The sequence below is a fragment of the Melopsittacus undulatus genome, chromosome 6 (assembly GCF_012275295.1).
Source record: "Melopsittacus undulatus isolate bMelUnd1 chromosome 6, bMelUnd1.mat.Z, whole genome shotgun sequence".
Lineage (NCBI taxonomy): Eukaryota > Metazoa > Chordata > Aves > Psittaciformes > Psittaculidae > Melopsittacus > Melopsittacus undulatus.
In genome coordinates, this window is record NC_047532.1 from 15,757,340 (window position 1) to 15,782,556 (window position 25,217).

The 25,217-nt window shown below is 36.9% G+C and overlaps 1 protein-coding gene across 1 annotated transcript in view; it reads left to right on the forward strand.

The window, feature by feature from the left end:
* The window catches only part of FAF1 (Fas associated factor 1), a 174,106-nt gene that overhangs the window by 21,754 nt on the left and 127,135 nt on the right, over positions 1 to 25,217 (forward strand). The window contains exons 3-4 of the mRNA XM_005151116.3: positions 18,813 to 18,859; positions 21,865 to 22,073. Of these exons, the coding sequence (XP_005151173.2) occupies positions 18,813 to 18,859; positions 21,865 to 22,073 (256 nt within the window). The remainder of the gene's footprint in view (positions 1 to 18,812; positions 18,860 to 21,864; positions 22,074 to 25,217) is intronic.

Sequence of the window (25,217 nt, forward strand, 5' to 3'; positions counted from 1 at the left end):
TCAGATTTGGGGGTGTCTTTTATGTCTGGGGCTAGCAGGTTATTTGTTAAAGCCTCATTGCCAAGTTAACACAATACTGAGTTCTATCATGTTATACTCTGCTATACTGTGTCTTCAAGCCTTTTTGATTTGTTTCTTTTCCTGTGAATCAGTGTTTCTTATTGGGTTTAGTTTTCTTTTTGATCAATTGTGTGCATAATTTTGTAAGTAGTATTATTAAGGATAGCAATTACAGAAGACAACTTACGTATACACACAGGACTTTTGAGGACTTAAATGCTTGTAGAAGAAATGGAAGGTAAACCAACTTAAATCTTTCATATTCTATTTTTAGTTATAAAACAACATAGTCACTCTTCTATTGTTAGTTGTTACGCAGAATTGAATAAGAGATTAAGGCCTGACCTTAATTAGTTTTGGAGTTATCCAGACACAGTCAAACACAAACAAAACCCCAACAAAGTCATCCTAAGAAAACCTTATCTTTTTTGTAGCAAGGTTCAATGTGCAGACAAATAGGAGGAAACCAGTAAAACGAGCAACTCTGCATGGGGTTATCAGAATAAATACAGGAACTATTAATGCCTTTTCTTGAGGTCTGAAAGTGTAAAATAGAACAAACTTAATTAAAAAGCAAGTGATGTTCCTTTAAACTGTAATAGAAGGACTTCCTCCTTCTTTGTCTTTTCCAAATGAGTGATCTTTGGCCCAGTCCAAATTATCACAAAATTAAAAAAAAAAAAGGGAAAAAATAATTCCAAAACTGTTTCTGGATACCGTTTCAACTGTCCGCTACGTTGTGTTCCTAGCATATTGTTTAGGGTGTTCGTTGTGTTTTAATAATTTGAAATAAAGTCTCACAGAGGCATAGAGTGAGGTTTTATACTGAGTTTGTTAGAGTGAGTATTGTGCTTCTTTGAAGGCATAGCAATTAAAATGATGTGTGATCTTGTAACCTATGGTAAACAAACACTATGTTTTCCAAACACTTGAAACTAAATGTTTAAAATGAATGTTGGCCAAAGTATATGGAGTCTTTATGTTGCAACAAGTCATGGTGTAAGCATGAATGAGCCACCAGTGAGTAAAAGGGAGGGCCTATCCTCTGTGCATTCAAACGGAAAACCCCAAATGTATACTGACGGAATGGTGTAACTAAAACCATCTTTTGTCCTAGTAGTTTATTGTGACTTAACATGGGCTGTTTTGAAAATTGAAGTGTTTATGGGAAGGCAGGGAATAGCCTTGTGCATTCTGTTTGAGTTGTAAAGTTCTCAATACATTCAATCAGTTGGATATGGTTTTGGGGATTTGTAAATTGTAAAGTATATGCTTTACAATAAATGCTTACAGATGGTGTTGAATGAGAGAATTGTGATGAAAAAGTGTAAGGACAACTAAGGGAATTGTGTTTATTTTCTTTTGAGACTCCAGTATAAGCAGAAGGGGAGAGTGAAGTATTTAAAGCTATGAGAAGAGCTACAAGAATAGCTTTAAATATTCTATTATATAATCAATATATTCTGTTGATTTTATTAGTGATAATTAAACAATCTAGAAGTAGAATATAGTGGGAAAAGAAGTAATGACTCAAAACATGTAAGCTTAAAAAAGGCATAGGAAAAGTAAGAAAGGGAAGAAAATTAGGGATGTAAGAGGTGCTTCAGGAATATACATAGTTCTTGAAATGGAACAGATGAATGGAGTGTCTATGAAAAGAAATAATAAGTTGTGGAATTAAAAAGATTGAGGAGGCTAGAAGTGAAGAGATGCCTTAAGAGTCTGTCATTAGCAGGACACTGGCTCCTTTTTGTTAAAATCTACTGCCTTGTAAACAAGAGAGTGAAAACCAAATTGTGCCAATCTAACCAGGAGTTAGAAGAGTGAAGAAAGAGAAGACAGAAGAAACATGAATGTAAGAAGAAAAGGAGTTGTTAGCTTGAGAGGGCATCAAACATCTCTGTTAGTCAAGTGTTTTTTTAGCACATCAAAATTCAAAACAATACATGAAAAAAGGCTCATGACTGATGAGAAATGTAACATTTTCTATATTTAAATTAAAAGTACATGGGCCATGTGTGATGCGTATTTTGTTGTTTAGTGGTTTTTGTTTTGGTTTGGGTTCTTTTTTAATACCTTTGGCTCCATATTCAAGTACAAACTGAGTGCCCCACAGCTGGGGTGGGGAGAAGGTTTTGTTTTGGCTGAACCAAAAAGTCGTGGAGTTAAAAATGAAATCCTTTTGCTTGGTATTAAATATTTCATTCAATACAGAGCAAAGCATTGTTTTGGATTTGTAAGGAAAACAAGGTTTATAGGACTTTGGTTCACAAATCATAAGGGCAGTAGTGAAGTAGTGATGCTTTTGGTTAGGGTTTTCTCTGTCATCCTTTGACCACCCATCTGTCAGGTAAATGGGAAGAACATCATCACTGTCTTCTCTAATTTCACTCTGTTTTGTGCACAGAGGCTTATTTCAAGTTCAAGTTTTTGATAATCATGACCTGTAATAGTCAGATATTGTCATACAGGTGTCATATGGGAGTTCAGGGTGGGATTTTTTGGGTGTGTCTATTATTATTTTTAATGTATTCCTTTACTTCTGTGACTTTGGAAGTTTAAATCTGAGCTTGGTATTTGGGAAAGCTCCTGTGGGGCACCCAGGGTAATTTGAAGTAGAAAGCTAAGCAGGTCCTGTTACAATGTGACCAACCTAAGGTCAGGGCACTTGTGCAGCATTAGGGGGAAAAAAAACAAAACCAGAAGTTAGGGAAGTTCTTGTCTTGAACAGATTTCTTTCTTGCTCTTTGCTCAGGCTTCTTGATCTCAGTTCTGTTTTCCTGTCTGGGGGAAAGAGTTGGGAACTGAGAGGCTGTGCTAGGGACCAGGTTGAAAATTCCCTGGAACATCTGTTACTTCTTGAACTCTATGAGACTCAACTCCAGGGCATTGTTATTCCTCATGGACTTCAGACAGAACAACCAAGAGCAAGTAGGCCTGGTGAGCTGGAATGTAGAAGGATCCCAAAACAGAAACTGGGAAGTACATACAGACATAGGCTGACAGAGAAGTACATCAGCGCATACACAAACAGCAGAGGTTGTATAGTTCACATGCTTCTAATTTCATGCTTATAAGGACTGTGTTTTTGTGTAAGCTAATTTTGAGGATTTCTTTGTGCTGATGCAGTATTCCTGCTGCTTATTTTCTACATACTTCTGTTTTCTTTTTTTTATTTGGTGTTGCCAGTAGATTTTAGTGTGAAGAGTTAAAATATCACTGATGTCTTTCCTGTTACTTCAGTGACTGTCACTGTGTTTTGAATCTTTTGGACATTTGGTCTTACCTTTAAACAAAGCCAGTCCTGAGTGAAGTATAAGGATCTCCTTTCTTGTTTATTTTTTCTGTTAGCCACTTTTGTTTCTTATTAAGAATTCATGTGAAATCTCTTCAGTTTAGAACTTGAAACATCAGCTTCCTAATTTTGAATGTTTAAAGATTACCCACTCCCAATTAGAAGTCTTCATGTCTATTCCTCTGTATAGGATACTTCAAGACAATATGAGCTGCCATTAATTTGTCTTTGACTTGGAACTAAATCAGATTTAAACATCTCAGAGTCGTATATGCTTTACAGTGTTTAAATCATGTTTGTAGATGCTTGAAGTGATATAGGAAGCTGTCTTTCATAAATGTTTGGTTGCTAGGCCTTGTTCAACCACTTAAAATCAAATTGATCACAAGAGTGCCGCAGAGGAATTCATATGCAGTAACAGTGTATGAATTGCTTAATGGGATCATGAAGTCTAACCTTGTCGGTAATTAGTTCCCCACTGTTGCATATGACTTGGCCTTTGTGGTGGTCTGCTGCATATATAGCAGCTGAGATTTTTTTCTCCATTAGAACACTGTAGCCTAATTACTAGGCTTATTATAGGCTGGGCGACGAAATATTTTGTGTGTCACAGAAGATCTGAAACATCAACATAGATAATATAATGATCTCTTCAGGCCTTCATCTTTATGAAACTGTTCTGCAATAAATGAATCCAGCCCTCTTAAGCTTGCCAGGATTGCTGATATGTTATTTCCTGGTGTCATTTCTTTGAGCCCTATTAATTTACAATCATTTTTACATTTGAAGTAACAGAAGTTAGGAATTTGTCCATTGTGAAGTCTGGGTTCATAGCTTGCCCATGAAAATGATGACTGCTTTGGCATGTGCAGGTAAGAATGACAATGTAAATATATCTTAAACTGGGTTAAAACCAATAAAATAAAAAGATGAAAGTTCCAACTGTGTGGCTGTTGAAGTGTCTCTGATGATGGTACATATTTAAAGGAAATGACCTATTAATGACAGATTCTGTAATCTACTTGAATTTACACAGTATGAACCTTCATATATATGAAGTTATTACATAGGTGATAGCTCTTTGCTCACGTGAAATCAATTGATTGCATCTGCACATGAAACCTGGTCTTCTGTGCCTTTCACAGATTTAATGAAAACCTCAAATCCTTCATATATAGCATGACTTTATATTCCGTACTGGTAATCAGAACAGGTTTTTTGAATGAAAAGCAGGATTCACCATGCTTGATTTTCTGCTTTTTCCAATATGACCATTTGGATTTATTTCATGTCTTTTTCAATAGACATAATGTAGGTACTGCTTAACACCACTTTGAGAAGAAAACAGATTTCATCAAAATAAAGGGGGGGTGTTATCCCCTATTAATTTCACTGTAAACATGTATATATATATAAATAATTACAAAATAACTGCTTTCCATTTTCAAAATATGTTCTTAAAATTACCTTGGTGCCTTCCTGCTATACTTGTCTTCATTACTCTGTATCCTGGTAGAAGCACAGTATAACTTCAGGAAACCCAGCAATTCAATGCACCTGGAAATGTGATGATTTGCAGTTCCTGTTGTACACAGTTTCCAAGAGTCAGCTAACAAAAACCATTTCTGTACCTTGGAATGAGATATTGTGTATTTTAAACATCTGTTTTTATAAAGCTTCAACTCTCAAGTACAGTTTTTCTTTCAAATGTGTAACTTACACAGAAAATAAGGGCTTTTTGCATCTCTATGTTTAAAGCCTCTTAAAAATAGTTATATGTCCAACAAGTTTTTTGATAAGTCTCCATTTTGTGTTTATATATATATATATATATATATTCTATATAATGTTGTCTTTTTGGAAAGAAGTTAAAAAACAAACCCAAAAAATTGAACTTTGCAATTTTTCTTTATTTCTGTTGGAGATGCCAGTTTAGATGGGATTTGTAGGCTGAAAGTGGGCCATTGACTCTCGAGAGTTATCAATAATCTGTTATTTGTATCTTTTATTGCTTAAAAACCATTAACTTAGTTCTTTTGTTATAATGTGTAGTAAATCTCAGTACAAGTTGGTAAAAACTAGTACACTAATGATGTCTTTTGTCTGTTTTTGTAACTGGTTTGCTCTGCAAAAGCTTTGATGTGGTATCTCATTGTACATGTTTTTTGGTTGATTTGAATTAGCCTGCTTCCAGAAACTAGGTGATTAATCTAAGTTTGGCACATGGCCATTTCTTTTCCTTAAATATGGGACAGTATTGACATATGTTTAGCAGCTCTGTTGTTTCATTCCAAGCAGGCTGTATTTCAGCTGCTGGAGAACCAGAACTACACATTATGGTGGTAGTGTTCATCACATTGGCCCCTTTTATCTTGCATTGTTGACCTGCTGTTTTCTTTACTTCAGAATTGCATACTGAATATGGCACACATTTGACAGCACTCACCATGGGACTAGTGAGGAGTTCATGGTGTGCTTCTCATTAGGACTAGATCTGAGGGGTTTTCACTATTAGGAGCACTGGTTTATCTGTGTATTAGCAACATTCTCCGTATGGCCAAATAAACAGTTACATCTGCCTGTGGAAACCAGAGGTTTGTATTCCAGATATTTTTTTTTTAAGGAGCTTTTCAAGTTTTGATTTAGACAGGTGTTCTCTTCTGGATCGTGGTGTCCTGTCAAACATGTTATTGTCAGCTCAGTTAGTTTATGCTCATTGTTACTGCACTGAGTTGCCTGACTACATTCAGAACCTGCTGCCAGCAAGGCTAAGGAAGAAGGAAGTTCTGAGCTAGGTAATGACAACTAGTGTTGGTGGACAGGCATCCCACTGGTGCAGGTGTCCCGTGGACACGGTGTCTTGTTCTCCAGGAAATCCAGGAGTTGCAGGTTTCTTATGTGTCCAGCTGCAGCATTAATCTCTTCTAGTAGGACACAGTTAAATTGTTTATGAACTTTTCTTTTACAAAGGGCTACAGAAAGCACTTTTGGAAGTTTTGAATATACTTCCTGTTAAATTAACAGTCCCTGCCTGCAAAAATCATTGATTTCTTGTTCTTTGTATTTCCAGCTTTTTGCAGGTCCCAAAGTGATGTTTCTGTGTATTCGCATAAGCTCAGATGCATGCTGTGTATTTCATGCAGCTGTGTGGTAGCAGAGAAGACTAGCTAATTCTTAAACCCCCTATGATTACTAAATTAATTGTTTTTATTTACTTTTGAATGCGTGCATCTCAAGTGAAACGTACTTCCTTTTTGTGTATTTTCAACATTGAAGACTCTATGAAATGTGCAGGTCTATAGGCACATCCGTCTATTAAAACACCACCACTGATACATGTGGAGGAAATGAAATTAAATATAATTTACTTGCAGAGTGTAGAATATCAGTGCTGCTTTGTCACCTCAGTAATATGCTTCAATGAGGGAAGCTTGTCTCTGCTAGCAGCAAGGTAGACCAGTCTTGGTGGTCCTACCAAATCCAAACTGCTTTCTTCTGAGACTGAGAGTAAGGGCAGTAGTCAATACCTCAGGTGATGCAGGAAAGTGTTTAATACATTGCTACTGTGAGAGTCATTTCACATGAATTTGAGAGCACAGGTTGCAGTGGATCCCATTGTGTGTCTGCATCAGTCTTGGTCGGTTGCCTGCAAGTGGTCTGTTAGACATCAGAAAGTGGTCAACAGAGCAGCTACAGTTCTAGAATAAAATGGAGCCAAACCCAATAAAAACATCACATACACATTCTGACGCATGCAAGCAAAGAAACCAGTTTACAAAAGGGACAATAAAAGTAGCAAATGTCTAACTTGTATGTTCTAAACTTCTGGTTGTTTTGAGTAAAACTGCTATTTTATTGCATAGGTTGGTTCCTTGGATTTTTTCTTTTTTTCCCCCAAAAAGCCTGAGGTGGTCTTTGGATTTGTTTTCCTGTTTAGATGACCCTTTGCTCTTTCAAAGGAGGTTGAGAAACTGCTTGGATCATGTTAACATTGCCACATCTTGTGATTTTTATAAGGAAACCCATGAAAGCTGTAATCAAAGCTGTAGCTGCTGATAATTGTGTAAATACCCAAGGATCTTTAAGGTTCATAACGTTCCCCTGTAAAAAGCGAGCCTAGGAGGGAAGAGAGCAGTCTCTGGCTTGTCTGTAGAGAAAGATTTGACAACTGAAATGGTTTTCTTCAGCTGTAGTCTGCTATCCCAAAACTTTTAGATTGCCATAGATCTGGCCTGGGACTATTCAAGTAAAAAAAGAACTCTCAAAATACCCCAACAAATAACAGCTAAATTGGGTACTAGACCCAGGGGGATGTTTGGTTTCTTCAATTGATTTCTGTCTTTTGCTGGTTTTGGTCCTAAGGCAGGTGAATACAAACTCTTCTTCCCCCACGCTTGAAATGCTGTGTCTCAGCTTTGAAAGAGGTTATTAGGAATTTGTGAAAACAGTTTTAGCTTCTTGAAACTGCACCTTTGCTGAAATGCAGTGCTTATTTCCCAGAAGGAATCTTGACAGCCTCAGAGCTTGGGAAGACTGGAGCTTTCATTGTGGGAAACTGGTGCTGTGTGTGCGGTGTCATTCTTGTCTCCTATGTTCAAGATGCTGCTAAAACGTTAACATTATAAAATCATTTATTTGGTAGGTGGCTAACTGTATTTAGGGCTCATTTGGTCTACCATGTTTAAATGGATGGAGGCCAAAGGATGTGTTCGCAGCTTGATGGAAACCATGAATTAGGCTTAAATGCATGAATTATTTTGCCCTTTGATTTGAAGGCAGTCGTTTGGGAGGATGAAAAAACTGATGGCTCTCAAGGAGGTAGGGATTTGTTTTTTGGGTTTAAGGCAGTTAAGAGTCATGGCTTTAAGCATATGTTTTCTTTAGTGCTGTTTCACATATGCTTTGCAGTTTTGTTGATTCATCAGAAGGGGCTAATTCTTATATTGCTGATTGAAGGAAGATGTAATGGGGTATATATCTTACCTGTGGGGTAAAACTGTTGTAGCTTGGGCAAAGTGTCTTGTAGATGAGTACACTTTTGTTCCTGTTACACTGGAATAATTCTTCAGTATCTGAAGAAATCCGTATCTGTCATCCCTTCACAATTTTAGCTAGTGTAATAGTTGTTTTACAGTCTACTAGATAATTTTGTAGACATTAAAGAGATAGTGTTAATCTGAAGTAGTTTATTTTGGTTTATAACTATGAATTTTAGTTTTTCTAATAGAAAAAGCCTGCTTTATTCTCTGGGGGATAATAAAGGGATTGTGATTATGTATTTTATGGCTGTGTTTTGTAGCCATGTTGCTGTGATGATACATATGAAATGTTAATGTCTGTCCAGAAAGATTGCGGAGGAGATTTTTAGGTAAAACTTTGCTGCCAACAATACAAAGTAAACTGTGTCTCTCCTTTCCAAATAACAGATGGGATTTAGTTACTTCAGAAATAAGCTCCTTAAGTTTTGCATAGTGATCAAACAAGCAATGGGAATAATAAACTTAGATTTCTGTTGATGGAAAAAGACTCATTTCTTGTGATAGGGTTTTGTGTTCTGAGTATAACCAGAAAGCAGCACCTGGGATCACAGTAGTGCCTGATAGTATCGCTGAAACTATATGGATGCATTACCCACCTTGTCATATGTTTTATATATACCTGCTATCAGAGGTTGTTACTTCTGTATTGGCAATTTCTGTGAAGATTGCTTACCATTATTTTGTCCTGAGGCATTTGAATTTAAAAGCAAGTTTCTATAATATATTAATAGTGAAGTGACTGGTAATGAGGTATCTGTGAGGAGTTTGTAGTATGTTCCTCTGTGACACTAGTTGCACTGAAAATTGCATACATCTTACAAATGTGTGTTTGACAGGTGATTTGTCTCTCATGCAGTCATGCTGGGAATGTATGAGTAGGAACAAAGTAAATTATTTAATTTAAGAAACAGCACTGGTGCCAATGCTGTGACTATTTTCCAAGTGACCCTTAATTGTGAAAAGTTTTACTGCAGAAACTAGGAGTCATCTAGATCCAACAGGTTTTCAAAGCTGAGTATTTTAAAAATGGTTTTACTTAAAATACTGTTGAATATCTTAAGAGTTCTGCCCTAGTTTTATTTAAACAAACTCTCTTTAGCTGGTCCTGGAAGACCTGGCTTGCTACAACACTAGCAGGGTAGCATAAGGAGAGACAAGTTGTAGGCTACCTACTTTGGCTTGGGATTTTTCTGGTTTCCAAGCTTTTAAGCTTAATCTTGCATAATTATTCTTTTATTATTCATTAGCGATCAGGTAGCCTGTTGACTAAAGTTGAAGTGATTTGAAAACTGTTGTATAAGGTGTTTGATGTTATTACAGGTTTTCAATGAAGGGGCCTTAGTCTGTGGGCAGTACTTCTAGGACTTCTTGACTTGTCTTGTGTCCTGAGATTTTACTCCTAGTAGTACTTGCTAAGACCTATCATGTTATACAACAAATGATTTAAAAAAACCCCTAAACTCTTCATTTTAGTGTTGTCATTCAGATTTAAGTAATTTAAATAAAATAAATAAAATAAGGAGAGAGGTAGAAATGTGAGAATTCAGTACATGGGTATTTTTCAGGCATAGTCTTTGTTTTATCTGACTCTCTTGCTGTCTAGCTTAACACTTTAAGGAGTAAAAAAATATGTTTTTACATCAAACATAAGCATTACATTCTGTTAATATAGAAGGTCAAGCAGTATTAGTGTAAAAAGTGATGTTCCTGACTAGCACCACCGTACATATATGTGTATTGAGGTAGCAGATGCATCATAGTCTACTCCTCTCCCTTTCTATATGAAAAAGTGGATAGTTCAGAGTAGGTTATTTTCCTTTATTCCTGCTGAAATAGTTTCAGCTTGGATAGATACTGATCAATAAGCTTGTTCATGTTATTTATTTTCATTACTCTAGGAAAAAACATCAAGTTATGATTTTATTATAGAGGTTGTGCTTTGTTTGGGGAATTATGCAGTGACAATATAAAATTAAAGAACTGTGCAAGATGTGTATTTTTTCCCCCAGGGTTATGCAAGTATATGTAACTGTTGAAAGGCTTCCTAGTGCATTTCGGCATGTTGTAGGAGCTACAGGAAAAAGTTTGCTGAAGCCACCAAAGAAGTAGGGAGAAATGGGAAACCACATCTAGAGTGCTAATTGTAAACTATTTCAACGCGTGCTCTCTTGCTGATGAAGTGAATCATCTGTATGAATATATTCATGTGGCATTTTTTGATGAAATGTTAATTTTTTGCTTTATTAGCGATTCTATTGTTTTGTAGCTTTTCATGAAGTACATTAGCTGTAAAGAAAGCAAGCTGAAATAAAGCAGAATGCATAGAAGACATTTCATTGTAGTTCAATTACAGTTTTTGGTTAAATTTTAACCACGATGGGGACAAATGTTGGCATTCTGTAAAAACCTTGTGGGTGTAACTTCACGTCTAGCACTTGGAAATACTTTGAGACTTGCAAAGCTGGGGAAACGCCAGCAAGTATAACACAAGCTACAGGAAAAAGCTGACTCATTTCTTTGCATTGCAAAGCCTGCTGGAGATAACAAAGGTAGAGGTTTCTTCTATAACAACTGGGGCACTATTAGTGATCTTTTAAAATTTGAATATTATTGCATTCATTTAAAAATCCAAGCTGAAAAATATCTTTTAGAACTTACAGCAGTTGTTACTTGTTGAGGCAGTGTTTTCAAAGTAGCTGTGTATGTAGGAAAGTGATAATGTACCTTGTTTGTAAAAAGCTTCTGGTCTAATATAATTGGTATTTCTGCAGAAGGTTTTATGGAATTTCTTGTTTATAATAGTGCTTCACAGACTTGCCTGTAATAGGCAAGAGTTGATGGTTGCATAAAGCTGTGCAGAAACCATCTTCCTCTGCTTGGGAATCTTATAATACAGTCTCAAGGCCTTGGGGCATAGAGAAGGGATTGTATTGCAGCTGATTCCAGCAAACCTTTATTATTAATCCAGATTGACCTCAGTAATTGACTGATACTTGGCAGTATGTTTTTGTCAGCATCAGTTAGTGAAAATTCTACTGTTTATTCTCATTTTTTTACCTTTTTTATTGTAAATGGATCGAGAAAAGTCTCTGCATAGTCTTACTTGCTTTTTATCCAGTTTCCTGTAACCACAGTATCAGCAGGTCAGAACAAACGTCTGCATCTGGCATTACCTGTTATTATCAGTTCTGTTGAAAATACAAGGCCAAATTAGTATTTAACAAAAAGAAATGTATTAGGGGAGCATTATTTCAAAACATTTACTATATATATGTGTGTGTGTGTGTATACACAGCAGAACCACTGCAAGTTAGTTTCATTGTAAGAAATACTTCTGTGCTCAAAAGGAACTAATAAATCTTTGCACTTCTCCTGTTTTGCTTTACTGTTGTATATAAAAGTATGTTCCTTTGTTAAGTAGATTTATACGTTGGAAGCAATTTTGAATTTACTTTCGCTTTTTTGGTCCTTTCATGCATGTTTTATCTTACTAATGCTTTTCTTTATCCCTTATCATTTAATTATTTGGTTTTCCTCTCTGGATAACATTTGTTCAGTTTTGGGTTTGGTTTCGTTTTTTAAAGCTCCCCATTGTACAAAGCATTTGGAGTTTTATCATCCATTTTTTTTATTTGAACACGAAATAATGGATTTAAAATCTTTAGGATAAGCAATTTATCATGTGAAAGCAATGAAATTAGAGTGAGAATATTGTATTTCAAGGGCAATATCACATTTAGCCCAAATTAGAAGTAGAATTAATTGCAGTGGAATTAGAATTGTAAACAGAGTAGTAGAAATGACCCTTTGATGATGTGGAAATATATAATACAAAAGATAAGTATTTTTTCTAGTGCGTTACAGATTGTTTAATGCGGGCCTTTTAGTGTATTTCATTACACTTTTAGCTTTTGAAAAAGCAGATTTAATTTGCTTGAATTTAAGCACGATGAATTGATAGCACAGAGGAATATTGGCTCTGTAGCGAGATTTTGTACGTAGGATTTGATGTTACAGTCACTTGTGTAATCAGACTGAGAAATAAATCTAAGATTAAATGCTGAAAGGGTCAGTCAAATATTAAAATAGGTTTCTGTTTGCTTAGTGTGGAACAACAAAACAACCACTTTTAGGTTATATTTCAAAGCATAGTCCTGCTGCTAACACCCCTTTCTCTAAGACAAGGAGTTGTCTTTATTTCTTTAATGGAGAAAACGGTGTGGGCTAAACTTTGGATTTGTGATTTGAGATAAATTGTTTTTATATCAAGGAAACTTTCAATGTGTAATAGAAAGAAAAGGCAAAATGAGCAAGAAAGACATGAAATGCAGGACTTTGATGATTTGGTTTGTTTTTTTGATTACCAGACTTTTTTAAACCAGAAGTAAAATGTAGGAGTTGTAGCACTTGGGGAAGAATATAGATTCTTGAAAGTCATAATAAATGAATCCTTTTCTCCAAGACAGCTCTTACTGTTTTATGGAAACAATGAAATATTTGAATTATGAGGCTGTTACAGTACATTGAATACCACAAAAATTATAATTATTGTAAATCTGGACATGTCAGACCTACAGAAAATGAGGGTGTTGGAAGGAAATGCCCTATGAGCAAATTACTCCATTATATTTCCCTGTTACTTTCTGAAGCAGTTGTTACAATTTGGTTGGACATCTTTGGATTTTGGATTAATCAATCTGCTATGGCAGTTCTTGTTACTCTGTGTCTCATTTGTGTATTGTGTTTGTTTAATGTAAACCTTCTCAAATTTTAGCTAAACAAATGTAAAGTCTGCGTGGCCTTTAATAAGTAGACTGAAATGGTCTTGCTTGCTGAATTCAGTCAAACCTAAATAAGGCTTTTGAATTCTGTGTGAGCTGATTGATACATAAAGTTGTCCTGGTTGTATTAAGCCGATATGGTTATTTATCTCAATGAAACTCATGCAGCTTCCACATGTGCATGGCATTTACATCTCGCTAGCCTCTTCTTCTGAAAGGGTTGATCTGCCAGTATCATGCTGCTTGAACTTGCTTTCTTGTTTTGCTTAGAGATGTGTTTTCTAGTACCCTGTTTTGTAAAGCTGATTTTATGTTGTGCTTTGTAAAAGCTTTTGCTCTTCATTGTTATAGGGGTTGGAATGGGGAAGGTTTCAAAGAACAATATCTACGGTATGGTCTGTATCTGATGGCCAAAACCATTCTGTGGTGTGGAGACTGGAAAGGAGAGGGAACAAAGGTGGCCACAGAGGAGGATCTTTACCCATTTTATCCATTGCAAAAGCCTCCGATTGCACTTTTTGCCTGGACCTGCTTTGACTTCTGAAGATAATTTGTATAAACATCACTTTCAAATTCTGGAAATCTAAAAACTACCTCCTGTCTGTAGTTCATGAAAAGAAAGGAATTCCCTACCTTTCTTGAGTATACAGTCAATATGTAGACCTCTGCTTTTAAATAATATGATTGGCAAATCCAGTCCGTCTTCAAACTGAGTGATGATCACTGAGAATTTTAAACTCAGGAGTTTAATGTTTGTGCTATCTAAAATACTACATTTTGTCCGTAATTCTTCATAGGACCTTCACTACCCTAAGATGGGAGGCACTGTAAGATATGCTTAATTGCTTTGAAATGGTTAGTACTATAATTGTATTTTGAAAGAAGGCATTAGCGTAGTTGCTCCAGCTTATTAAGAAATGGTGGTGCTTGGTTTTCCTGACACTGTTTTGTACTCATAAAAGATAGTCACATTTAGTCAGAACTAAGCTATTTACATTAATATTGCCTTAAGGAAAAGCTTTAAATTTCACAGTCTGCTTCACAACATTCTTTAGGCACTTAAATAATTTCAGTCTTTAGAATACTGCAGAGTTACTGCATTGGCCAAACTCTTAATGAATTTGGTAACCTTTCATTAACCTTATTGCTTTATTCTTTCCTATATTTCCAGGAAACAAAAAGTTGGATTAATATATTTTGATACTGTAATTTGGAAGCTTGCTGTTGAAACTAACACTAAGAAAAGTATTATTACTTTGAACCTTTGTAATTGGTGCTCAGTCCAGTATTCTGTCATCTTCCTGTTTTCCCAGTCATTTAAATGAACAAGATTGTCAGTAATGTTTGTTAATATATCCTCTACTCCTGGATGATGGAGTCACAGAGCACTTGAGATTGGAAGTTATTTCTGGATGTCAGTCTGGTCCAAACCAGGTCCAATTATTTGACCATGTCAATTCCTGGATATGGCTGATGACGCTAAACAAAATGTATAAATCAAGAATAACTAAATTTGGCTTGTAATTCCCTAAAATAAATTGTAGTTGTTTGAATGTTGTCACTGAAAAAATAATGATGTCCCCCTTTCTATCCCTTTGTTCTGAGTTTGAACAGTGTTATGCTAGAGTTTGTGTATGGATAGCACTGAGACATGCTTGAGATTCTTAGCTTTGGGAAAAATCTTAGAACCTGTTAAAGCTGTGGTACCAGTATCTACCATTGACTTGTGGATATACAGTGTGAGAACAGTGAGAGCACGGAGTGCTGCTTCCCTGATAGCACTCTCAGCAACAGGTTATTGATGGCTGGAGAAATTTTCTGAGCCAGACATGGTATATTTAATAACCCATGAGTAGATTTAATGTGCCAGTTATTCACATTGTTTCCAGGGTAATACATCTTCTAAATTACTGTATAGCAGTCGCACAGGCTGTTTTGGATGGTCGAATGATCCCTGTTTGGAAAGACAAAAAAAAAGTAATATCTGTGAATGTTTGCTTAACCGTAAGAGACCTGATCCTCTCTTAGGGGACTGACGTTGGGGAAGAACAGCCTGGAACAAATCTTGTCTTAATAACTTGTTCTTTTTAAAAGTTGTTTTTAATCTTTTTTTATATAGTCACAACCTTCCTCCTGTGAAATTCTAAAGCAGATGGTTTTTCATTTTTCTTATTTTCTTTGCAGGGTCTACTTATAGATGTCGTGTAAGAACATGGATATTTAATATTTATGCAATATCTACATGTGCACTGCTACCATTTGCTGTCTACATAATTTTAGTCTTCTATCTTGCTTAACAAACAGTGTCCAGAGTCTTTATTTTTACAGTGTGGTTAATAGAGGTCTTTCCATCAAAAAAGTACATAATGCTGCTGCTGTTTTTTTCTTACTACTGCGCCCCTTAAATGTCATCAAGTTTATGAAACTGGGGATGTGAACAAGTGAGTTATTCAGTTTTAAAGAAAATAGCTTGGAGCCTCTATCGTATTTAACCCCTCTAACTAGGCTTAGAAGAAGTTTGAGCTGATTTAATCCTCCAAGACTCTGAGACCTGAGCTTTGACAGGAGAAGTGTGGAAATGCCATGCTGTTATATTTCCTCATAGCTGAAGTACTTCGTTTTCTCTGAGTAAAGAGAATTCTGTTGCACCACTAGATCATTATCAGTGCAGGTCCTGTGGTATAAAAACCTGTATTTGCTCTCTATCCTACAGATGCAAAATAAAGGATATTTCTGTCTTTTAACCAAATTTACCTGTTGGTTGACAAAAATGAAATGAATGTTCCTGAAGAGTACGAGGGGGGAGAAAATCCAGAAAAACCCAAACAAACCAAAACCTCCCACTCTTTCCTAGATGTTTATTAGATGAACATGATCAAGAGCTCTATATGACTGCAAAAACCACAGTGATGATAAATGAGACATATTGTTAAATAGAAACCACTGATTCTTGCTATGCATGGTGGATAAGCTGATTTAAAACTGATCTGGTAGGAAGCTTTGTTTTCACTGCAATTTGATACAGCCTCATGGGTAGCTGCTGTATTTTATAGATACCTGTGTCCCTTTTCCTTGTCTGCTTTTTTGCTATTATTTATGCAATATTTGTTTCTAGATACAGGATAAATCTTATTACAATATCATAGCTACTTAGCTGAGTTTAGCAGTCATACTTTCTGATATTATGTAGCCTTAACTATTAATGGAAATTGTAAAAAATCATGTTTATGTATTCAGGGATAAAGAAACTATAGCATTTAAATACTGATTTAATCTACTTTTTTGTGTTTATTAAGCACTTAAGCATCAATTTTTTTTAAATGTCAATTTGTAAAAATGATGTTGATAGATGATGAGTGTCCATAGTTCAGTTGCAGTGTATGACTTTGGCCTCCTGGAGTACCAGGGAATCTCTGAGCTTCTAAACATCAGTGTTGTCCTCGACTCAGCAATAGCAGTAATTTTTATTCTTTCACAGTAGCTGGTGCAGCGCCGTGGTTTTGACTTTCATCCTGGGAACAGCGCTGATAACACTGATGTTTTTTAGTTGCTGCTCAGTAATGTTTACTCTGACCGAGGACTTTGTGAGTCTCATGCTCTGCCAGGGAGGATGGGAAGCCAGGAGGAAGCAGAGGCAGGACACCTTATCCAAATAGCCAAAGAGGTATTCTGTACCACAGCATGTCATGGCCAGGATGTAAAATTGGGGGCAGTTACCCAGAAGGGTGAGATCACTATTCGGGTGGTGAGCGGTTGTATTCTCTTTCCTTGTTATTTCCCTTATCATTATTGTTACCTGTGGTAGCAGTAGTAGTTTGTGTTACACCTTAGTTACTGGACTGCTCTTATCTCAGCCAGTGGGAGTTACATTCTTTTGATTCTCCTCCCCATCCCTCTGGGAGTGGGGGACAGAGAGGGGGAGTGAGAGAGAGACTGCATGGCTCTGATTTACGTCTGGGCTTAAACCACGACAAGTGTTCTCTTCATCAACAACCAGACACCGTTCACCAGTTACACCTGGCCAACAGGTCACATATATCTGACATGACAGTGGATATTATGAGTTGTGATAGTAGAAATGCATTAATTGCTGCTGGAACAACAGCAAATGGATATCAGCGGGATGCTACAAGCTCTCTTTTAATCTCACTGTTAAGCTTAACAAATATATACCTGTGAACACAATAGTGATTATAAAGTTCATCAAAGAACAGAAATAGAATTAGTCTTTTGAAGTCTGTTTTTCTTCTCTTCAGACTTTCTTTTGAATTCTTTCTCATTCCTTGTGAAATTTCCTCCTATGTTATTCCACCCTATCTGCCCACTGCTGGGCTAGGTTTAAGTCTGAAGTTAGATAGGATTCTGACATCTTTACTCCCATATCTTCTAGCAAGAATCAGAACAAATTTTAATCAGCTGAGGAGTAAAACATATGAGTCCTCTTCACCAGCTCACATGGTATCACTTTTCCTGCTCCTCAAACCTGAGAAGTCCTAGCAATGAGATGATTTTAAAATACCTTTTTGGTGGTATAAAGCAGTCTGAAATATAAGTTGTCTTCTAAATCCTTGAAGAAAGTCTTATTTCCTTTCCAGGTTTTTCCTTCATAGTGACTTACATATAATTTCATATTTTATACTAACTTCTATAGTGTCAGGTGTGCTGGAAATGCATCAGACCTTTCTGCAACATAGACTGGAGCAATGCTGTAACAGGTTGAGAAGACAGTTTTACCAGAAGTGGGGTTTTGAACTTGAAACTGGTGTACATTGTGGCTCTTTTAAAAAGAATGTATTTTAATATGAGATAGAATTCCTTAGGATATTTTCATAGGTAGTAACTCTGCAACAGCAGATAAAACTAATTCTGAATGCAACTTGCCAGGTTTGTACTTACACAAAATATTACTTACAGTAATATATGCATTCTGATGATCTGGACAGCCTGGGATATTAAACTGCATAAATCTTACTTTAAAAATACTTCAGTTCTACCTGAAGATTGTTTGACTGTTGAATTCCCTGCCACATGAGGTCTTTTAGGAAGCTGCATGGTATTTGTACATGTGAGCTAGAAGAAGGTTGTCTGGAAGTCATAGGTGTGATCAAGGCATGTATGCTGTTGAGTAGCTATTTCTGCTGACCCCAGCAATTCGTGAACACATCAGGCCTGCAGCAGGCAGTGTATGTACAGCTGTGCAGGTTTAAAGGTTTGTGCAGGTCTGATACTTCTGGGAAGCATTAGATTTTCTATGTACGTGCTGTCTGGCTGCCTCGTCTGCACAGTTAGCTTGATGTATTGAAAGCCGTATGTTCACTGTATGTATATACCAAGCGTACAAAGCGTTAGCTTTACAGAGTGTGGGCTGTGCAGTTTATTCCTATGCATTCCACCTGGACAATCCATCACAAGCCTACAGGTCCCTGAGCTTTAGTTTTGTTCGTTTTCACTTAAATACGATTTTTATTTGATGCAGGTACTTCAATGACAATATCCTTTACCAAGATTAGTCACTGAATGGAGAACACTTTATGACATATTTTAAAGCAGGCTAATGACTCTTTAAAACATTATAGAAGTTCTGATTTATTTTTGTTGCTCTGCATGCTTGACTCAGGACTTGTTTTCTCTTTTCAGGCAGCTATAAATGGTGTAATACCACAAGAAAACGGCATTCTACAGAGGTAAGTACAGAAGGCTGGAGTAGTACACACAGGGAATGATGCTGGGTAATAGTTATGTTTTTTGCTCCTGAATCCTGATAAGATGATGTAATTCTCTTTTTAAAGCACTTTCTGGAGCCACAGATTCTATTCCTGGCACAGTGGATTAAACGTTCAGTTTTTCCCATAGTGATGGAGGACCTGTTCAAACATGTATCCAGATTAGTTAGGTTTTGTTTTGAATTCGTTGGTTGTTGGGTCATTCTCTGCAGGGTGTTACTGTAAAGTCTGGATTTTGGTGTGCTTTCTTGGGTGTCAGGACTTGACACACAACGTCCACCTCCAGTATCTAAAAATTTGCAAGATGTTCTTGGCTAAGTATTTTCTTTTCCCTTATTTTTAAAGGTATTGCTATATTGAAAGACATTTTTAAAGGTATTGCTATTCCATGCTTCCCTGTCCCTGGCCTAAAGCGTTTGTATTTTTGTGGGGATTTTCTGAGGTTTGTGTGTTTTATTTATTTATTTATTTTAAATTGAATTCGAGGTAGCAGATACTGTGTTAGACAAAGCCAAGTTGCTTCCTTCTAAAAGTAGCTTTACTGATTTTCTGTCAGTTTCTGAATGAAACTTATGTTTGTATACTGATGCTTGGCTGTCTTGAAGTCACTGAAGCGCCAGCTCCTCAATGCCGACGAGGCAATTGCAAACAGCAGAACAAGAACTGAGCTATTTTAGAGAGACTGTAAAATAGTGTTTAAAATTTTGTTCAGAAAAATACTCAATGTACTATTTTAAAAAAGTTTAATGAGGGGGAAAAAAGATCCATAATGGAAGTGAAGTGGTGTTTTGGCATCTCTGTCAGTACTTACTAAAGCTATCATTAAATAGTCAGTTTTTGATTCAGGAAAAACCTCATTTGCTCAGAAAAGTTGCTAGATGTTTAGTCACTGTAAGACCTACCTAGATGAGTTGAGATCAAGTCTCGGTTGTGTTGAGCACTCTTTTTACCTATGTTACTAAGTCCTGACCTCAAAGTGTTTGTATTCAGAATACAAGCAGTTTTGGACCCATTTGGTCAGAAGGAAGGAGCTGGGGAGTAGTTGCACCTGACTTGGGTGAAAAGCTGTTCCATTGTCCACTTCCAGCTTTCTTACACAGTAATTCCTTAATTTTTAGAAATCACTAGACAGTCAAATGTGTCTCAAATAATCTTCTTTTTCCTTCCAATGGAAGTGGTTTAAAAGGAGGCTCAGAAGATTTAGCAGCCTTGTTTCCAGTGGTTTTCAGATGAGGCTTATTTTACTGCTGTGAAGCTTTTTATGTTCCATTAGAGGTTGCCAGTCAGATATGTAGAATGCCTTTGTGATGGAATCAAATAGAATTAATACAATTGGTCTTGAAGTAAATTAATTTATTGGTGGGGAAATAATTTAACCAAATTTGTTGGTGTTTTATGATTTGGTTGTGTTGCTTAAAAAAAGTAAATAACAAAGAAATCTAGTCCTGAAAATAAGGATATACATTGCTTCTTGGGTCTGTTAACAAAAAGGTTATAGTACTTAATTTGTAGTTGGCCATCAGATTTCAGACAATGACATATCATGCCATAATTATGCTTTTTTTAAAATCCTGAAAATAAGGCTATTTCCTGTGCTCTTTGGACCTCTGAAGTGTATCTTTGACCTTTGAGCAAGGGTCTTTGAGTGTGGGTCTTGGTAGCTGGGAATTCATCCTTCTGCACCTGCTGATGTAAAACAAGGGGCTCCTTTACTTCTGATAAGGGGCTCCATAATTTACAGGAATAATACATTTACAAGCATAATGCATTGTTCTTTTTCAAGTGTGGAAGGCACAGTGATGGGATTTGCAATAGCTGTGTATAATTTCTGCCCTTCTGTGACATGCATGCCATCCACACTGATGCTTTTTTAAGTTCAGGCTTCCTCTAGATGACAGATTTGACTTGCTTTAAGGATAATTTCTATAGAGAGATCTTGCGGTATTTCAAGGACAGAATACATGTTTAAAAATGAAAATGAGGCAACTTACATCTCAGCATTTCTAAATCCTTCTTTGCTTGGCTTCCATTCTCTTAGTGCTTACATTTTTAGCTTGCATCCTCTGTTGTGATATCCTGTAACTGCCCAGACAATCTTCCTGATAAGAACATCCTCAAGGGAAAGCTCTAGGCTTACCCTGTGAAGTTTCTTACCTTCCAAATTCAATTTCCGTACATTATAGGTTTCTTGGCTTGGAGTTATATTCCTGAAATCTCATGTTTTGTTACCTTTGTTTCTAATCCCAGTTATATACTGCTTGTGGAGAGATTCACTGAGGAAGATGAGGTGCCTCTGGGTAGTGAGGGTTTCCCAGAGTATTCTGACTTGTAATGCTGAATATATGGAGATATATGAATGTCCAGGAGGCTTGAAGGATTTTGAACTTAAAGGCAAGCTAGAATTCAGTGTTGCATTACTGTTGTACTTTTAGGTATTCTTTTGCCATATATACCTCATTATCGTATTTACCTGAAGTACTATCTTCACATCTGACTTATTTTCCACCAATTTGGTATTGGAAGGTACCATCCATATGCCGTGTTTTAAGCTTTATTTCTTATTCTCACTTCCATTTGATACTAACCCAATGATGTAGAAGGCTGGTTGTTGCTATGGTGCCAATTTTTTATATGGTGACAGCACTCCCAGAACAGGAAATAATCCTTCTCATCAAGATAACTCTGGTAGTAATTGCATAGTGAACTGTAGACTGAAATAGTGGATTAAGTGCTTGTTTGTTCTCCTATATCACTTCTGAGTTATTGAAGTGTTAATATTGATGATATGAAAGTTATGTTCTAATTATGAAGAAACCAGTATTTTCAGATATGACTATGTAGTTTATTCAAGAGGTATATGCTGTAGACCATAGTAAGTGACTAATACTGTTCATTTTGCTTTGCTGACTTTTATTTAAACATATCAAGCTGTTCTATTTAAGCCTTTTTATCTGCATATCTTTCAGTGAATATGGTGGAGAGACTTTACATGGACCAGCATATGGCCCCACAAGTCATTCTACAGCAGCTTCTTCAACTCCTTCCTCATCCTCAGCATTTCGCCATGTAGTGCCATCTAGACAAATAGTGGAAAGACAACCTCGAATGCTTGACTTCAGGGTTGAGTACAGAGACAGAAATGTGGATGTAGTACTTGAAGACAGCTCCACAGTTGGTAAGGATTTGTAAAGATAAAATGAAAATTGTTGTGGTAAAACTGTTAAAACAAAAACAAACAAAAAAGACCCAACCCCAAAAGTCTAAATCCAAAAAAAGAAAAAGCAAACTCAACCAAAAACATTTCCAAAAGGAAGACTCCCAAGAAATGCAGCCTTCACAGCTACAAACTATTTTCAGATCTCTTTGCAGCTTTTAAAAAAGCAAAATTTCACTAATCCATTGTAAAGGTTAGTGATCTATCAAATATTCATTTTGAGATCTAGTTTTCTTATGAACTCACTTCATAAACAAAATGGAAGTTACTGATGAAGTTGTGGCATGAAGATGTAATTTGGAGTAGGATTAGTGTAGACGCAATCTACTAATAAGAGGATGACCTTGGCATTTTCTTTTTGAAACTGTATGGCATCTCTTTCTGTGCAGGATTAGTGGCAAGATTAAAGGAACTCTTTCCAGTGTGAAAATCATCATTGCATTCTTCAAAAATAACTGGTTTTGTGCAAATTAAGGTTTCTTTTATCAGTTCTATTGTCTTTATCCTAAAGCTGATGCATGTTGTAACAGTATATTATAAATACTCTATCGTTAGTATTGCAGAGTGTGTTACTTTTTACATTTCCCAAGCTGGGAGTTAATTTATTTTGCTAAGAAGAGTACTTTTAATTTTGCATTTTTAGTGCAGACTCTATGCAGATCAAAATTTCTTCTATATGAAGAAATAGTTGGTCAGAACAATTTTCAGTGCTGCAGCCTTTTGTCTGTCATGAAATTTTGAAATTGAAACTTTTGATCCTTAGTTGCCTTTTAGCCTTCGATTTGGTATTAGCTGGTGCCACCTTGTGGTGATTAGTTTGAATTCTTGCCTAGTGTTGCATGTTTTCCACTGCACTCAGTTGCATCCATGCAAAGCAGGTACAAAAGTAGGATCAAAACAGAGTTCTGCAGCCGTAGTACTTTATTTTTGCTTATCAACTTCTTGCAGGTATAAATGGTTGAGCTATAGGGCAGAAATAGTCATTGTAAAACTTTTGTCTTTATCTTGGCCTATAAAGATGCAGCCTTGTGTTAAAAGTCCTGAAGGGAGTAAGGTAAACAGTAAAATTTCATCTGTGATCTTCAGGAAAGAAGTTTTTAACTCTTTCAGGGATCTGCTTGGCAGGATCCCATGAGAGACTGTTCTGGAGGGCAAAAAGGCTCAAGAGAGCTGGTTGGTCTTCAAGGACAACCTCTTCAAAGCACAACAGTTCCTTCCAACATGTAGAAAAAGGAGCCAGCATGGCAGAAGGCCAGCAAAGAAGAACAAAGTATTTCTGACCAAGCTAAATACAAAAAGAAAGTAAGGAGAAAGTGGAAAGTAGTGATGGGCTTATTACCCAGGAGGAATATGGAGATGTTGCTGCAGTGTGCAGGTTTGGGGTTAGGAAGACCGAAGCTCAGGTGCATCTGAAACCACCGAGGGATTAGAAGGGCTTCTCTATGTCCATCAGCATGAAAGGCTAACGGGAATGTGAGCCTGCTGTTCAATAGTGATTGCTGAAATTGGTCAGTGGGAAGATGATGGAGAAAATCTGGAAGCCTTTTTTGAGTGGAGGAAAGAAAAAAAGGGGATTTGAAACACTCAGCATGCATTTGCTAAGGGAAAATTGTGCTTAATTAATATTATTTGCCTTATATGATTGGCTCTGTGGACAAGGGGAGAACAGTGGATGTCACTTTGACTTTAGTAAGTCCTTTGACATACTCTGCTGTAGTATTCTTATAGTAATATTGCTAAGATAAGGGCTGGATAAATGGGCTGCAAAGGGAGGTAGATAATAGCCTGGGCTGCTGGGCTGAAAGTCTGACTGGTAGACAGCTTAGGGATGTCCTTCAGGGGTTGGTCCTTGGGCCAGTGTTGCTTAATGTCTTTATTAAAAACCTCATTGTTAAGGTGAGTGCTTGTGGCAAATTCACAGTGAATATCAGATCAGAGAAAGTGGAGTGCAAGAATGCTGTTTAGAGGGACCTGGACAGCCTGGGGAAATGGGCTGACAGAACCCTGAGGAACTTCAAAGAAAGCAAAGTCGAAGTCCTGCATGCAGGATAGGATAGCTCCTTGATGTCCTATCTGATAACTGGCTCAGGGCTGACAAGCTAGAAAGCAGCTTATAAAGAAAAGATCTAGGGGTGCATTAGCACTGCAGCCTTGCAGTGAAGGTGGCCAGCCAGGTACTAGGCTGTGTTAGCAAGAGTGTAGCCAGTGGATCCAGAGAAATAATTATTCCCTTCTATTCAGCAGTTGTCAGACTGCATTTGGAGCACTGCATCTGATTTTGGTGTCTCCAGTACAAGAAAGATGTTGAAATTCTGAAGTCAGTCCAGCAGGATAGCAGGGGGCCTGGAGTGCATGGCAACACAAGAGAGGCACAGGAAAGTGGATTTGTTGAGCCAGGGAAAGAGAAGTGGAGAGGTAGAGACCTTACCTCTGTCTGTAAGTAGCTGTTGGGAAGACACGGAGAGGATGGAGCCAGACTCCTGGAGGTGCATGACAGTGAGATGAGAGGCAATGGACACAGTTTGCCATGTGAAAATTTCCCATTAGATAAAAGGATTTTTACTTCTTTTTCAGTGGAGAGTGATGAAGTACTGGAGCAGATTGGCCAGAGAAGTTGTCAGACTTCACCCTTGGAAGTGCTCAAGAGTCAGCTGGACAAATCCTTCACTAAACTGGTTGAATTAGACCTCTGAGCTGGCCTTGGGCTGAATGAGCTTCTGATGTGCCTTGCAGCCTGAATTATTTTACAACTATAATAGCTACAGGAAGAAGAAAGCACTGATATGTGCAAAACATTAAAAAAGTTGTCAGAGAGGCTAAACTGTGTGAACACTCCAGTTCTTTAAGTCAGGACTAACAATAATGGCATTAGGGATCAAAAATATGCACCCTCCTTATTGCTGGCAAAGGCCATTGCTCCAGGTAGCGTGCATCTGCAAATACGTGTGTCTAGAATACACAGTGTAGAACTAGACAAGTATGTACCCAAAACATCAGATCCTCATGATTCTCCAGTCATTTGTGCTTTATGTGATTTCTTTTTTTTTGCCTTCATTTGTCTTTTCTGTTTGAAGGGCATGTTACAAGGGTAACTATACTAAAAGC